Genomic DNA, 15,458 nt, shown 5'->3' with positions numbered 1-15,458 from the left:
ACTGTTTGGGATGAATCAGAGATATACAAAGTCTGATTTATGCTTCAAATGTTATCACTCCATTGAATGTGCATTATCAGTGGTTCTCAGCCTCATAGATATAGGTTAGAAGGGACCTGCTACACCTACTAGTAGGTTCAGCAGGGTGTTATCATCATTACCTTTGAGTTACAGAAACCATCTAGTGGATAACGCCAATTCAATCGAGTGATAACATCTGAAACAGGTGGATTGATATATTTCAATTGTCACGAACTGGCTCAAATTCAGTGACAAAAAAGGGAATCACGCATGAATAAAGTTCCTAAAATGACATTTATTGTCAACTTAAGATAGAATATAATAATAATAATGTTAGTCAGGTAGGTCAACTCCTAAATTTAAGTTTTGGCCCCAAAACAAAAAATAAAATAAAGGTATTTTATATTCTCAACCAGAATTATATTCCTAGCACTTTTGGGTAGGCTTTGAAATAGCCTTTAGACAATTGTGTAGAGAGATAATATTAGAATAAAATATGTTTTAATACTCAAATTAACATAGAAGATCCAAGTATATAAAGTCCAAAAGCACACAGAATATATGATTAAATCCATAAAATATCAGAAAGAAAGAAAAATATAAACAAAGTATACAAATTTATGACAAAAAGGAATGATATGAAGTGTGGGCTGCTTTGCATCAGGCTAATGTGACTCCACATTGTATTTACTAAACAGGACATCATCTGTAACTCCAGCATCATTTTGAGGAGATGGCAGTTACTCACTATGCACTAAATCTCAACTGTTCTGTAATGTGTGAAAATAATTAGCAAGCACATGAAAGCTGTTCATACATTGATTTATGTCCTCTTAAGTGTACAAAATGCACTGCAATAATTAATCATGTTCAACAGCTACAAACAGCCCTCACTGTTCCCCAGCACACACACATAACGATATAACTTTCCTATTATCAAGTTTTCTTCTTTCTTTGCAATTATATCAACAGAAATATAATTGTGATTTTGAGATACAATAAACAACTTTAAGACACTTGATAAGGAATGTTTTAGAGCAAGACGTGTATGCCAGTGTCTCTGCTCGCTCTTTGTGGTATCACTTACATTAAAGTCTGTTGACACAGTTTGAAAAAATGATTAAATGTAATGTGTAATTCAGGCTGCAGGGCTCTGTTGTGTTGTATATCCTATATGGTTCACTTCCTCGACATCTGATTCATGACATTTGCTCGAGTATAATCATTATTTATAGTGTTTCACTTCATTGCTTTTCAGATTGAAATGATGATATCATGGCTTCATATGATCATCACTCTAAATATTTTTTGCATCAGATTAAGCCGAGCTCTCTGCAAAGGAATGTATCATCCTCGGAGAAGAGGGTAATCAGTTTTTCGCTGGCATCGCTTCCTTTTTTTCGCACCATGTCAATCACGTCTCGTGCTTTGTCTCGCCTGGGTTTGGCCATGGCTGCCTCCCTCTCAGCATCAGTTATAACCCCGTGTCCCAGAAGTTCATCCAGCAACTTGTCCAGAACAGGATAAGACACTCTGTAGATAAATGCTGACCTAACAGTTAGCAGCTTCTCTTCTGCTGAGATGTTGTCTCCCATCCTTGGCAGATTTTGAACTGATGAAGCACCTGAAGATGAAGCTGAAAAAAGAATTTGATTCAACAACAGAGGCCAGCTAGAAATGGGAAGAATTTCCATAACTCAATGGGAGCTCTTCCATGACAAAATCATTTCAACTCTTTCAACAGCCTGACAGGATAGAGTGTGAGTGTGTGACTGATTGACAAGCTACAATTTCAGCTTTGATGGTATTATTTCACTTTTATGAGATAAGGCTTCCAGGATGAGGACTTTCTTTTTCTTGGATTATCTCTGGGAAACGTATCGACAAGTTTGTAAGTGTGTTGTATGTTCAAAAAAGTCTTTTTCCAAAAACATGTATTGGAAAAGAAGGGATGTCTCATATTAGGACCAGTATGGTAAATCAGGCTTTGGATACACTCACAATACTTGTTAGTGGGATCAATTAATTGTTGGTGTGGGTCTTTTCAGGGGATTTGTTATAATAGAAAAAATATCAGCACTTACCCTTTAAGATTAGGTTAATAAGATTAGGTAGTGTTTATGCTAAAGGCCCTAATTCTTATATAATCATATAAGTCATAACTTGTCAAAATTTCATAAAATTCCAGGAATGTCATGACAGAAGAAGTATGAACACTGAACACTTTCAAAAGCCACTGCATGTGCATGGCTGCATATGGTGTTATTTGGTGCTCTATCGACTGAGTGACATTGTATTTACCAGGCAGATGAAGGCAGTGCTGCCAGACTTGTGCACTGTCTGGATCTCGCAACATCAGAGTCACTTCCTCTGTGCTCGTCCTCAGGATGATCTCATACGACGCGTGGTAATTTGGGCCGTAATTGTCAGAAAAATGTGCACGCTGAAATGAAATGAAGTGGAAACATGTCATTATACCATATGTTGGGGTTTGACTTGTATGCAGAGGCAGCAGAAGTTGTGTTTGATGCTCATACTCACTGGTGGCTGTATTTTATAGCTGTCTGGGTCACTACAGAGGCTGTAATATTGTTCTTTGTAGAGAAGACAGCAGGAGGGGGCCTTGATGAACTCAGATTCTGTATGTTGTGCTTTTACCTTCAGTGATATCAGAACATTTTGTTAGAGGGTTTAACTTTATTACTCACAAAGATGTCACTGTTTGAAGTTTCAGTCTTGAAACATGAGGACATTACCATTACTCGCCACAAGAGGACACAATGTGCTAACAAGCAGATACTTAACAGTGCTTTTGAGGTGATGACATGAAGCCTAATGATCAGATTATTTGAATACAAGTGTATTAGAAGAGTGTATTATACTGATGGTAAACTATGATGTGACAGAGGGTTTTACCTCCAGCAGAGGCACGTTGCTTGGTAGCAGAATCACACTGAGGATTTGTTTCCCTGAGCGGAGCGGTGGTCGCAGGAACAGCAGGACTTGGCCATATACTGGTTTCGTCATGAAATTTAGAAACCTCTTGATGAGATCCCAGACGATGCCAAAGGAAGAGAGGTGAGGGACGTCCACAATCACGTGGGTGTCAGTAACCTCCAGCGGCTGTATGATGCTCATGCCATCGTCAGTGATGTTGACGACAGCGAGGCTTTCAGAGACCAGTGCTGTGAATATGTAGGACCCTCAAATTAGCCCCATAACAGTTTCACTCAGTGTCATTTCCATCGCAGCATGTATACTACAAAGTACTGTTACAGACTTTAGGTACATAAAAGAAAACACTATTTTCTGTTGGTTTAATGTGTGATCACAGGGCGCAATAGTGTTCTTACCAGGTTCAGGTTCACAGTGTGGGAGATGGAGCTGACGGATAGAGTCCTCAGCACACTCGATGCTGAACAGCGGTCCTGCAGGCACCTTATGAGCTGGCTGGAGGAGCATGTCATTCCAAATCAGAGTCCTGTACATGACCTCCCCCTCATGAGTCACATTAAACCCCAGTCCAGTCAAAGAACACTGGAACAAACCTGGACCGGGGAAAATGAACCTGTAAAACACAGAACAGTGGAAAATACTCCCATCAGCCATCATTGATGGTAAAGTTCAAATCCAAATTAGATAATCAGATATTGTGTTCATTAATAAAAGCCTACCTGCTTAATTTCTGTTTCTACAAGTCTTTTTTTCCCTTATATACCTGTACAAGCTATATTTAATGCACGTTTCTTTTTACAAACACAAACTGCCTTGTGGTTCTTGTAAATTCCATTCATGCTCTGTTTACGCCTGTTTTTCAGAGGTGGAGAATTTTCTGTGCAAAACTGACTTTCGCAAACAGCACAATGTTAGTAAATGTTAACGTGTCTCCTCCAATTACTTGTGCTGTCCTCAAATAAACGCATATGCCAAGAAGAGAGAGGTGCACCATCTGGCCCTGAGTGTACTATGAAAAACTACAACCTGTTTTTGTTTTTAAATAAATATTGTAATGCTAATGGTACAAAATGATGTGGAATGCATAGTTTTTTGTCAAAAACATCAAATATAGATTGATCTTTGGTCTAAAAAACTGAAAATTTCCATCATAATTTCCTTGAGTCCAAAGTGATGTCATCCAAAATCCAAAAGTATACAATTTGCAATCATGTGAGACAAAGAAAAATAGCAAATCCTCATATTTGGGAAGCGAGAACCATCAAATGTTTGTTATTTATGCTTGAAAAATGACCTGAACAATTAATTTTTGGTTGATTGACTAATCCATTAATTGACTAATTGTTGCAGCTCTTGTTTAGAATAACAACTTGAAAAAACATCAAACTAGGAGGAATACTGTGAATTGTTGTGTAATGATATTTTGTACTTGTATGAAATGCCGATTCTTTCTGTTGTCACCTCAGGTATGAAGCTTGACTGAGCCTGGAATCCAAAAAGACAAAAACATTTTTTAAAAATGAGTTTGTTTGTTCACAGTGATAGCATCTTGTAGTGCAGTGCTATGAAACAACCAGAAATACTCACAGGATCCATTTTAGGCTTCACTACTCTGGACAGGGTCAAAGAAGATACAGCGTAAACAGTGAACGCTGGGTAGAGAGGCTCGGTGAAGGTGGTGTGGAAAGTATGAAGGAGAGTTTTTGTGTCACCAGACAGCCAGTAGAAAGACAGGATACCAGCTGGCCAGTCCAGAAACAAACCCAGTCTCCTTGGTCTGGCCAGGAATGCTTGGACATCAATGATGGGGGCAGGAATAAATGTCTCTGTGTGGCCGTGACGGAAAGAATAACCGTTCCACACAGTGATATTGAAACACCAGGCCTTGTTGCTCCGGTCAATTTCTGTGTCCCACCGTCCTTTCCTCTCTATACTCTTATATGCCACACCAATATTCACAAATCCTTTCCACTCCACTTCCCAGTAGCAGCGTCCAGTCAGGCCCTCTCTACACAGTACTTGGCTCTCTTCATCAAATCTCTCTGGGTGATCAGGATATGGCTGCTTCTCTTCAGTAAACTTCACTTCCCTGTTGCACTCAGACAGGAGGAGGTGTTCATTAACTGTGTTGGGATCATATGTGAGATCACAGGCATCTATAAAAGAAATAGAGAGCATGATGGTTAGGTTTCAGTCTTGTCTGTCAAACAATGAAAACTGACAGAGTAGAAATTCAGTGAATAAAAAGCTTACACTTGTTCAGATGCTGTGGGTTTACCCAGTGCTCTTCATCATGCTCCACACTGAGGAACACAGAGGAACAGACAGTGAGAAAGTGCCTTTACCGTGGCAGTCATTAAAATGGACATCAGATATTATTACAAATTAAACATGAGGCTCACATTTTCTCATGCCATAGCAAATTAAGTTTGCATTCTATCCTATTATGCAACATTTTATAATTTTATAAACAGACCTAGAGAATGTTTCTTATTTCACAAGTTAATAGGAAATTCTGACAATTCTTGTCTTAAGTTAATTATACTTGACTAAATAAAGATGAAGTACATGCCATCGGTACTTAATTGTGCTGATGATGAATGTTCAATTTAAATGATAAATATTCTTCTGCTCAGATCTCACATTCAGGTAAGAACTTAAATTACAGGATGCCAACATTAATTTCTTTTCAGGTTTTGAAGTCTTGCAGCTAGCAGAGAATACACTCAGTTGCCATTTTATTAGGTGCACCCAGTTAAAACAAATGAATCTAATACAACAGCCTGGCAGTGGTGGAAGAAGTAATCAGATCCTTTACTTAGCCTAATTACCAATACAGCAATATAAAAATACTCCATCAGAAGTAAAAGTCCTGCATGAAAAATCCTACTAAAGGACATAAATATTAGCAACAACATGTACTTAAAGTAAAAGCACTTGTTCTGTAGTGACTGATCTGTGATTATATGACATCATTATTTTTATTAATAGTGAAGTGAATAGTAATAGTTTCAACGACTTTATACATAGTGTAGTCCAGTGGTTCCCAACCTAAGGGTCGGGCCCCTCCAAAGGGTCACCAGATATGTCTGAGAGGTCGTGAGATGATTAATGGGAGAGGGAAAAACGTTCTGATACACAAAAAAAAGTTCTGATACACAAATCTGTTTTCAGTTTTTGGCCTTTTTCTCTAATCTCTGATTTTTGGTGAAATATTGGATCATATGAACATTTAGGGAGGGGAGGGGAAAATCACTATTTGGTGAAGCTGTTTTACCTTGCGAGGCAGCTGGATTCACAAGATCACGACATCACGCGATAACCTCAAGTTATGTGCTTTGAACCACTGGTGGTTCAGACCAATCAGCATCCTATGAGGGGATCTTGTGATCCCATGAATCCAGCTGCCTCTCAAGATAAGACTGTGATAGACAGATGGTTCATCCATCACCTACCGAGTATTTTTTGAAAGTGCCTGTTCTTTTCCAAACAGTTTCCGAGAATGACTTCTCAGATGGTTCTGTGTAACAAACCATCTGGTGTCAGGTTAGGAGCTGTTAAAAACTCATAGGCTACGTTCACACTGCAATCCTCAGTGCTCAGTTTGGATTTATTGCTCAGGTCCGATTTTTTTGTTTGGCTATTCACATTATATTTAACTCTATCTGTCAGCGCCTCTCCACAAGACTCTCATGGCAAGAGACTTAGTTCAGACAAGTGACGTAAAAGTTGCACAAATTCCGTTATGACTGTTCAGACTGAGGTTGCATTGCAAAAAAAAAAAAAAAAAAAAAAAAAAAAAAAGACCTGTATCTGATTTAGGACCACATATGAAAGTGGCCCAAATTAGAATTGAAAAGATCAGGTTCCATGTTTGTGCTGTTCAGACTGTTATGAAAAAAAACAAAACAGGTCTGAGTCACATAGGAGCAAAAATATCCCAAAAAAGTATTGGGATGAGACATCTGAAATGTGACCCTGACTACACACTCCTTTTCGTAAGACGTCAAAAAGCCAAAAAGGTTTGAAACCACTGGTTACATCTTTAACAATGTGTTGTACTTTAAAAGCTTGTTATTATTATCCATTGTGTCAAATCTTCATCTGAAAAGTAACTAAAGCTGTCAAATATATGTTGTGGAGTAGAAAGTACAATATTTCTCTCTGAAATGTAGTGGAGTGGAAGTATGAGGTAACATCAAAGTACAAGTACAAGTACAAGTACCTCAAAACTGTACTTGAGTACAGTAGTTGAGTAAATATGCTGAGTTACTTTCCACCACTATAGCCCTGAAACAAATCCTACACGTTCAGTTTTGTTGAATCTGTTTAACAGAAGTGTAAATTACAGCCTCCAAAATGACAGTAAAGTTGAATTAACACCTTTAAACACATTAAAAGCTCAACATGATACTTTGTAAGGGCTATAAAGATATGACGTGAATCGGCCTCCAAGCAGAGGGTAATTCTTGAGTTACTTTCAGTTCTTTAAGCTGTAAACAAAGAACATGCTCTTTTCCCGTTTAGTGTGCACTAGCCTATCCTCAGTACCCCAGTACCTCAGTTGTTTCTTTCCAACAGTCAGTTAAGTTTGGACATGAATACAGTTTGAAGCCAGACCTGTTTCAGTCTGTAACGTTACTCGACAGAAATGCGCACTCTGTTAATGTGCTGCCATTTTAGCTCGTAGTTTGAAGCGAAATGAAAATCGCGTTTTGCTGTAAAATAACTGGTGAGCTGTCGTTTTTTAACGTTACTCTTACAGACATTTTTCAATATTTTCCTACCGCTGACTTAACTGAAACACGGTGTTGCTTCAGCCTCCTCCTATATCTGTCGTCTCGACAGCTTGAGATGACGCAACCGCTGCCGCATGTTTATAACCAGCCTGCCAGCTTCCTCTCTGCTGCACAGAGCACACACCTCTCAGAGAAGTGCTTTTTAAAGGGCCAGTTCAAAAAAAAAATTCTCACTGACTTACTCATTAGCCGGTCATGAAAGAAACACTGAAATAAATATCATAAGAACAGAAGAAATCATCTCAGAACTCCCCCTGAAAACAACATATCAGCGCATAAATTGTGCATCCAACGGACTGCAGCTATACTCTATTTACTCTGGGATGGTCAGCAGAATAAGTTGACAGATCATATGATATAATCGCAGGAAAACACTACCCTAAAACTGCTGTCTGTATTTGGGAAATGAAACCTTAATTTAAGGTCGGAACTCTACAGTTTACTAACCTGAGTTTTTCCAGTCTACATTTTGGGTCCTCCAGTCTTTCAGAAAGTAGCTTCACTCCTGATTCTCCTGGGTGATTGTAGCTGATATCCAGCTCTCTCAGATGGGATGGGTTGGACCTCAGAGCGGAGGCCAGGGAGGCACAGCCTTCCTCTGTGATCCCACAACATGACAGCCTGCAGAGAAGAGGGTTCTCACTAAAAAAATACCACACCTCACCCTGTATTGCATGTTGCATAATATCTGATCAACGTATGAGTCCAGGATGTGTACCAGTACCTCAGTATCTCCAGCCTACATTTTGAACTCCCCAGTCCAACAGAGAGCAGCTGCACTCCTAAATCCTGCAGATCATTGCGGCTGAGGTTGAGCTCTCTCAGCTGAGAATTTGAGCTGAGCACCGAGGCAAACACTTGACAGCATTTACTTTTCAGGAGACAACCGGGCATGCTGCAATCAAGACAAAAATGAATAAAAATTCAACATTTTTGCTAACAAGAGAACATTATGTGAGGATGATGCTGTCACTATAGGCAAGGCAAGGCACATTTATTTACATACTGTAGTACATTTCATACCCAGAGGCAAGCCAAAGTACACAGGCAAAAACACAAAAAACAAATGATGAAAACAATAAAAGTAGACAAGCACTAAATACATGTACCTGAATTCCTCCAGTTTACAGACTGGACCGATCAAGATAGTGGGAATAATAGTCAGCAGACTTAGTTCATCGTTGACATCATCATACTTTTCCTTCTTCTCCACTTCTTTAGAAAAATATCCACTATAATCTTGTGGGTAACTGTATATGCAGTCAGTCAGGTCCAGCGCTCTCAGGGATGATTGTTTTAATTGTAGCAAATTTGTCAGTGTGTGACAATGACGGAAATCCAGAGAAAACCCAGACAATCTGTACAAAACATCACATCATTTATAAACAAGGTGTAGTGACAGTCTGTCAGAGGTTCAAATGTACTGGGATGACTTCAGTTAATAAACACACACACAAACTCTAGTAATTATAACCGAAAACTTCTCACATTTTAAATCGACGGTGCACAAAAGTCTGGGGAATTAGTTCAGATTTTGACCATAAACTGACCTCAGTATCTGAAGTTTGCAGTTAGGACTTCCCAACGCAGCAAAGAGAATATCAGGAAGAGAAACGTTGGCGTTAGAAAAACACACCAGGCAAAGCTCCCGCAAGCAAGAGTCTGGTGACTGAAGAATGGAGAGTAGTATCGCAAAGGGTTTATCACTCAAATGGCCACTCTTGAGTCTGTAAACCAGAAGGAAAGCAACAACAGAAAAAAAGATGAACTCTACAGTGAAATCTTATAAATATGTATAAATATATATATGATAGATTCTCACGATGCTATATGCACCATCTTTTGATGCTTATAATTTAAAGCTGGACTGTGGGACTTTTTCTGGCAGTGATAATAATTACAAAAACACTGTTGACACTTATGTCATAGGCTCCACCTTAGCCTACTCTGTTGCTACTGTTGCAGCTGTAAAACGGTGGATAAATTGTTTTGATCATCACACATTCCTCGCAAAATGACTCATTTCACTATCAGAATTTGATCCATTCGGTCTGATAAACTTTGTTCTAAAAAAAGCTGCACGATTAAATTATTTTATCTCCATTCAGTTAGTTGCTCGGCTGGTGGAAGTCTGGTGCACACTTTTCTCAAGGGTGTATGACTAAGCTTTCCAAAATGTACAGAGACAAGGAGAAGGAAAGACCCTTCTACGTACTATACATGGTAAGTTGTAAGCTAACTACAGCAAAAATCTGTATGGTCCATAAGTGATTTTCACCAAATAGATAGAGACTGCAAAACCTCTCATGTGGTCAAACCTGCAAATATCATAACACAGTAATTCAACTCACATTCAGTCTGAACACACCTATTTGCATTAAATCAGAATTTACTTTATATGGTACTTACACTGCCCGCTTGCAGTTCTTCATTGGCAGGATAAGTTTCTCAACCCCCACCAATGGTGTCATGCATTTTGTCAAGTCAAGTTCATCAATCAGTTCCCTGGATATTTGCAGCATGGTGGACATTACTGAGCAGTCAATGGGTGAGAGTCTTGCTCCTGAATGTAGAAACATTCTGATGTCATCCTGGAATCTCTCTTCTTTTAGCTCATACTTGCAGAGGAAAAGATTCATGCACCTCTCCTGTGGGATGTTTCCTGCATGAAAATTTCGAAGGTATCTCTTCATCTCCTCAACAGTCTCTGAGCTGCTCTTTGTCTGTGGTAGTAAACCTTGTAGCATTTTCTGGTTGGACTCCAGTGAGAATCCAAGGAAGAAGCAGAGAAACAGGTCCAGCTGACCTTTCTCACTCTGCAAGGCCTTATCCACAATCCTCTTCTGCAACTCAAGCAAGTCCAGATCTGTAGGGTCAACATCGAGGAAAGACTTCAAAGTGCTGATGTTCTTTGTCATGCAGCAGTGGAACATGTAAAGAGCAGCGAGAAACTCCTGACAGCTTAAATGCACAAAGCTGAACATCTTTTTCTGATACAGCCCATGTTCTTGCTTCAGGATTTCTGAGCAAAATCCACAAAACATTGAGGCCCTGTCGACATCAATGCCACATTCTCTGAGGTCCTCTTCGTAAAATATGATGTTTCCTTTTTGCAGCTGCTCGAACGCCAGCTTGGACAGATTAAAGAGCATGGCAGCATTCTGTGATTCTGAGCTTTTCTTCCCATACTTCTGTGTTGTTCTGTGTGTTTGAATTAGCAAGTAATAAATGTACAACTCTGTCATTGTTGTGATCGTTCGACTCCTCTGGTCACCCCATCCTTTCTGAAATACCTCAGCGGTGATCCAACAAAAGACTGGGATATGGCCCATGAAACAGAAGCTTATCATCCCTCTGAGACAAGACAGGATTTCTTTGGCTTTCTTTGGATTAGCACTGAATCTCTTCATGAAGTATTCTTCCTTCTGTCTGTCAGTGAACCCTTGCACTTCTGTCATCTGGTCAATGTACTTAGAGGGAATCTGACTGGCTGCTGCAGGTCGGGAAGTTATCCAGAGCAGAGCGTTCGGCAGCAGGTTCCCTTTGATGAGGTTTGTCAGCAACACATCCACTGTTGATCTCTGATGTTCGTCACTCACTCTCATGGTCCCATCAAAGTCCAGTGGAAATCTGCTTTCATCCAAACCGTCAAAAATTAACAGCACTTGCTTGTTAACAAGTGTCTGTGTATCTTCTAGCGGTTTCAGTTCAGGGTAGAAGTGAAGAAGGAGTTGCAGAAGACTGTACTCACCCTCTTTGAGCATGTTCAGTTCTCTGAAAGGGAGCACGAAGATGAAATAAATGCTCTGGTTGGATTTTCCCTCTGCCCAGTTTAGGGCAAAATTTTGGACAGCAACTGTCTTGCCAATGCCGGCAATCCCTCTTGTCATCACTCTTTTGATGGCTTTGTCTTTTGCGGGTTGTTGCTGGGAAATGTTCCTTCCTGGTTTGAAGATATCCAGGCAGTCAATCTGTTGATACTCTGAAAATGGTGACGCCTGGTCCGGGAGTTTAAACTGATCGAGAATCTCATGTGGTTGGCAACCATATTCCTCAGCCTGTTGAGTAATGTAGAGTCTTGTGTAGACATTTTTGAGCTGCGATTGACTGGCTGACGTGCCCTCGTATATGAATGTAAACCTTTCCCTCAGATGGGCTTTAAGCTTCTGTTTAACATTCTCTGTGATTGCATTCCCTTCCATGTCTGCAGATCCTTCACCACATCCAGAAAGTCTTTCTGCATCTCTGCCCTTACCACCCCTGCTCTCTGTTTCAGTGGTGTCCATCTGATGTGGACCTTGGTTGTCCACATATAAAGATCGTAACCTGAAAGTGGGGAAAAAATAAAATAAAATATATTGTGTATCATCACACACATCAACACAAACAACTGTATGGGAATAACTTTAGCTCTATATCACTTTTGAAATGACTTTGATTCATCACTTTCAGGCTGACCAGCAGCAGTTTGTATAGTAAAACTACATGCTCATCGTTTGAAGGGAGTATCTGATACAAGCTTAATAGCATACTAGATGACTTTGAATTGGAGCAGTACTTGGGCTGCGACTGATGACGTTTCACAAGTCCACAAGAAGGTACAGACAAGAACGCAGATTGGCGAAGGCCTTATTATGTCTCTTTTGCTCAGCAGCAGCCACTGTGACCAGCTGTGGCAGATACAGGATAATTAAAGGCCTTTCTCAATGTCATCAGGCAGGGCCCAAGTCCAGTCTCAATTACAAAACCACATTTACCTAACAACAGTCCAAATGCCAGAGGTGTTCTTGCGCCACCCTTTACAGTATATGGGGAGTGTATTGGGAGCTGATGTGTAAACTAAAACCCCAAGAACTGCACTGATACATTTCATCCATGGTATAAACTTGGACAACACTATCTCAGCATGCATTTCACATTGGTCACCAGATCAAGGACAGCCAAGCACATAACTAAAAGGATTATGACTTTGGACTTCAATTTGCTTAGAATGCAGGTTTGAACCTGATTAATGTGTATAAACAAAGACCTTGAATTTCCCTTAATTTCCTGAGATTCTCTCTTTAAAGTTATCATTTGATGAGTGAGCAAGACCACCAGCAGGATACAATAAATATGTCTTTTTACTTTTGTAATAAAACTATATAAATATTTATCTGTGATATGTTAAAATATAGTATAATAGCATAAGAAGAGCCATGAAGTCACAGTTTGCTAACAATTAGCCACCATAAGCAACCGTTCATACCAGACCAAGTAAGGCTGTAGCAGCAAAACCCCTGAGTTTACTGAACTGAGCCCAGCTGTGTTTTATTGCACATAAATGAGACCTTTATCCTCAGAAGTTTATGTTAGTTCTTCTTTCAAATATTGCATAGTCTTCCTTTAAAGCTGTGTTTTCAGCATGTTGTAATGTGTATTATAGACTGGTATCTTACCTTTCCTCTAACAGACTTGCACCACTGGGGCCTTTCGTTGGAGGATCTACATCCTCTGTGCTCTTCGTCTTTCCATCTTCCTCCCCATCCTTCTGTGGTGACTCAATCACATCTACTTCCTCATCCATCTGATGTTTTCTCGCAGTGCCTGCCATCTTTTGTAGAAACAGGGAGCGGTACTATAGTTAAAGCCGAGCAAAACTAAGATGAAAGTTGAAGTGTTTGAGTAAATAACACAGAAAATAATGAGATGCAGAGGGGAAGAAGAAATGGTATGCTTCACAGTTTTTCCTGTAATAACAGAAATATCACTTACTGACTTTATTACTAACAGTGTGCTGCTTACTCCGACATGTCTTGGTCATTGTGATACGTACAGCATACCGTTTAGATAACTATAATGGTACAGTGAGTATTTTAAACACAATGTTACATCATTATTTCAGTAATGTGACTCTTGTTGACACAATAGAGCTATCTTATCCTAAACCAATAATCATTTTATCATGATATAACCTGTACTACCTGAACATGATATAACCTCTACTGTACTGTGGAAATAAACTACATCTCTGTTTTACATCAACAACTGCAATCTGGACACAGATAGAAAGCTGAGCATAAACTTCATGTGTAGATTCCATGCACTCTAAGACAAAACCACAAACAGCAGTCTTCATAAATCATTAAAAACACAATGATCTATTAATAGCTTGTTGTTTTAATTAGACCAGAGCATTGAAGCACAGAATTAACTTAATTACAGTTAGGTTTGAGGTAGGTATGTCAGACGACTTACTTACAGGTTTGTCTGTGTGGATTATTTATTGCAGCATGGCTAAGACTGGTAAAGACAACGCTTTAAATTTGTAAAACATGTGAAGTCTGGGGACCAGCTCCACCCTGTTCCTATGTCTCCCTCACTGTGGACTGTTGACCTCACAGAGTAACAGACTGCGATATAGCCTACCTACAGGTTTACAGGGTGTGGATATTGCACACTATTCAAATTTTCAAGTAAGGGAAGCAGCACTAAATATGAAATTACTCCATTTAAATTAATGGTCCTGTTTTCAAAATATATACTTTTTGAAGTAAAGGATTAGCAATAAAATGTACTCACATATCCAAAATCCTATTTCAGAGTAATGGTGCCTTTGAGAGTGTTACCTGTTTAAAAAGTTAATGTTTAACCAGATGGATACTGTAGATAACACGTGGCATTACAGCTACTGCATACTTACCATGTCGGATAGTTGATAGCTGCTGTAAAGCTATGCATTATATATTTTGTCTTATATAAGATTAAATCTGAAGATTTAACACTTTCAGCTGTCATACAATGTAATGGATTAAAAGTAGACAAAATGATTTACTTTTGAAATGTTGTGGAGTAAAATATAACGTCTAACAATGTGGAAGTGCTTCCTGAGATCACTACTAACGCCACCTGAGTATATACAGTACACTGATATGCTACAAACACATCTGAATTTTCTCTTCCCCGTGTAGCAGTGGTGTATTCTCTCTGGCATTGTGTTAAGGATGACACGCACACAGTCGCTTCTCAGCTCTGACCCGGATTTATTTTGGAAACAAACCCAGCAGCATTAGCTCTCAACAGCTAACTCTCACAGCAGCAGTCATAGAAAATATACACACGGGCACCAGGCATAGCAGACTAGTGACCGAACCAATAAAAAATATTACATGTACCTGGTAACAAACACAGCGGCATTAGCTCTCAACAGCCAACTCTCACAGCAGCAGTCACAGAAAATACACACTGAAACTAAACAAAAATTAACCACTCGCTGCCGATATCTAATTGCGTCACGAGTATTGACTCATTACACATTACTTGTGACTGAACAAGGGGCGTACCCGCGAAGTCTGCGAGGGCCCGTTCAAGGGGCGTTCAAGTACACACAAAAATTAAGACTCCGTGAAAGCTTACAAATTGTAAGAGTAACAAAGTAAATAACATAATATTAAAAGAGGCAGGTGACTAATAATAAATTAGATTCAGTGCATATTCAATAATAAAACATGGCAATATGGTTAGTAATGGCAAGTGGAATCACTAACTCCGCTAGAGGCAGCGCCCCCATTTTAATCCAGTGGATGTAGAGATATTGATGCTTATATGGACCTGTACATTTATCTTAAAAAAAAGAGAAGAGCCCGAGTCAGAGCGGGAAAAGGTCAATAAAGTTTTATTCAGTGTCGTCCATTAATTCCTCAT

General features: G+C 39.4%; 1 protein-coding gene across 1 annotated transcript; it reads right to left on the bottom strand.

The window, feature by feature from the left end:
- Positions 1-831: 831 nt before the first annotated feature.
- LOC122979272 (NACHT, LRR and PYD domains-containing protein 3-like) lies at positions 832-15,109 on the bottom strand. The gene is made up of 15 exons (XM_044346602.1): positions 14,930-15,109; positions 13,214-13,368; positions 10,185-12,101; positions 9,326-9,502; positions 8,885-9,133; positions 8,500-8,670; positions 8,223-8,396; positions 5,230-5,279; positions 4,564-5,132; positions 4,406-4,461; positions 3,375-3,589; positions 2,938-3,206; positions 2,563-2,679; positions 2,323-2,464; positions 832-1,657 (listed from the first exon to the last, which is right to left on the bottom strand). Exons 2-15 carry the CDS (start codon positions 13,366-13,368, stop codon positions 1,335-1,337), a joined length of 4,584 nt encoding a protein of 1,527 aa, XP_044202537.1. The 5' UTR covers positions 14,930-15,109; the 3' UTR covers positions 832-1,334.
- Between the last annotated feature and the right edge of the window lie 349 nt (positions 15,110-15,458).

Source organism: Thunnus albacares, chromosome 3, assembly GCF_914725855.1.
Source record: "Thunnus albacares chromosome 3, fThuAlb1.1, whole genome shotgun sequence".
In the NCBI taxonomy this organism is placed as follows: domain Eukaryota; kingdom Metazoa; phylum Chordata; class Actinopteri; order Scombriformes; family Scombridae; genus Thunnus; species Thunnus albacares.
Note: the sequence above shows the minus strand (reverse complement) of the source record. Positions and strands in the feature narration are given on the sequence as shown.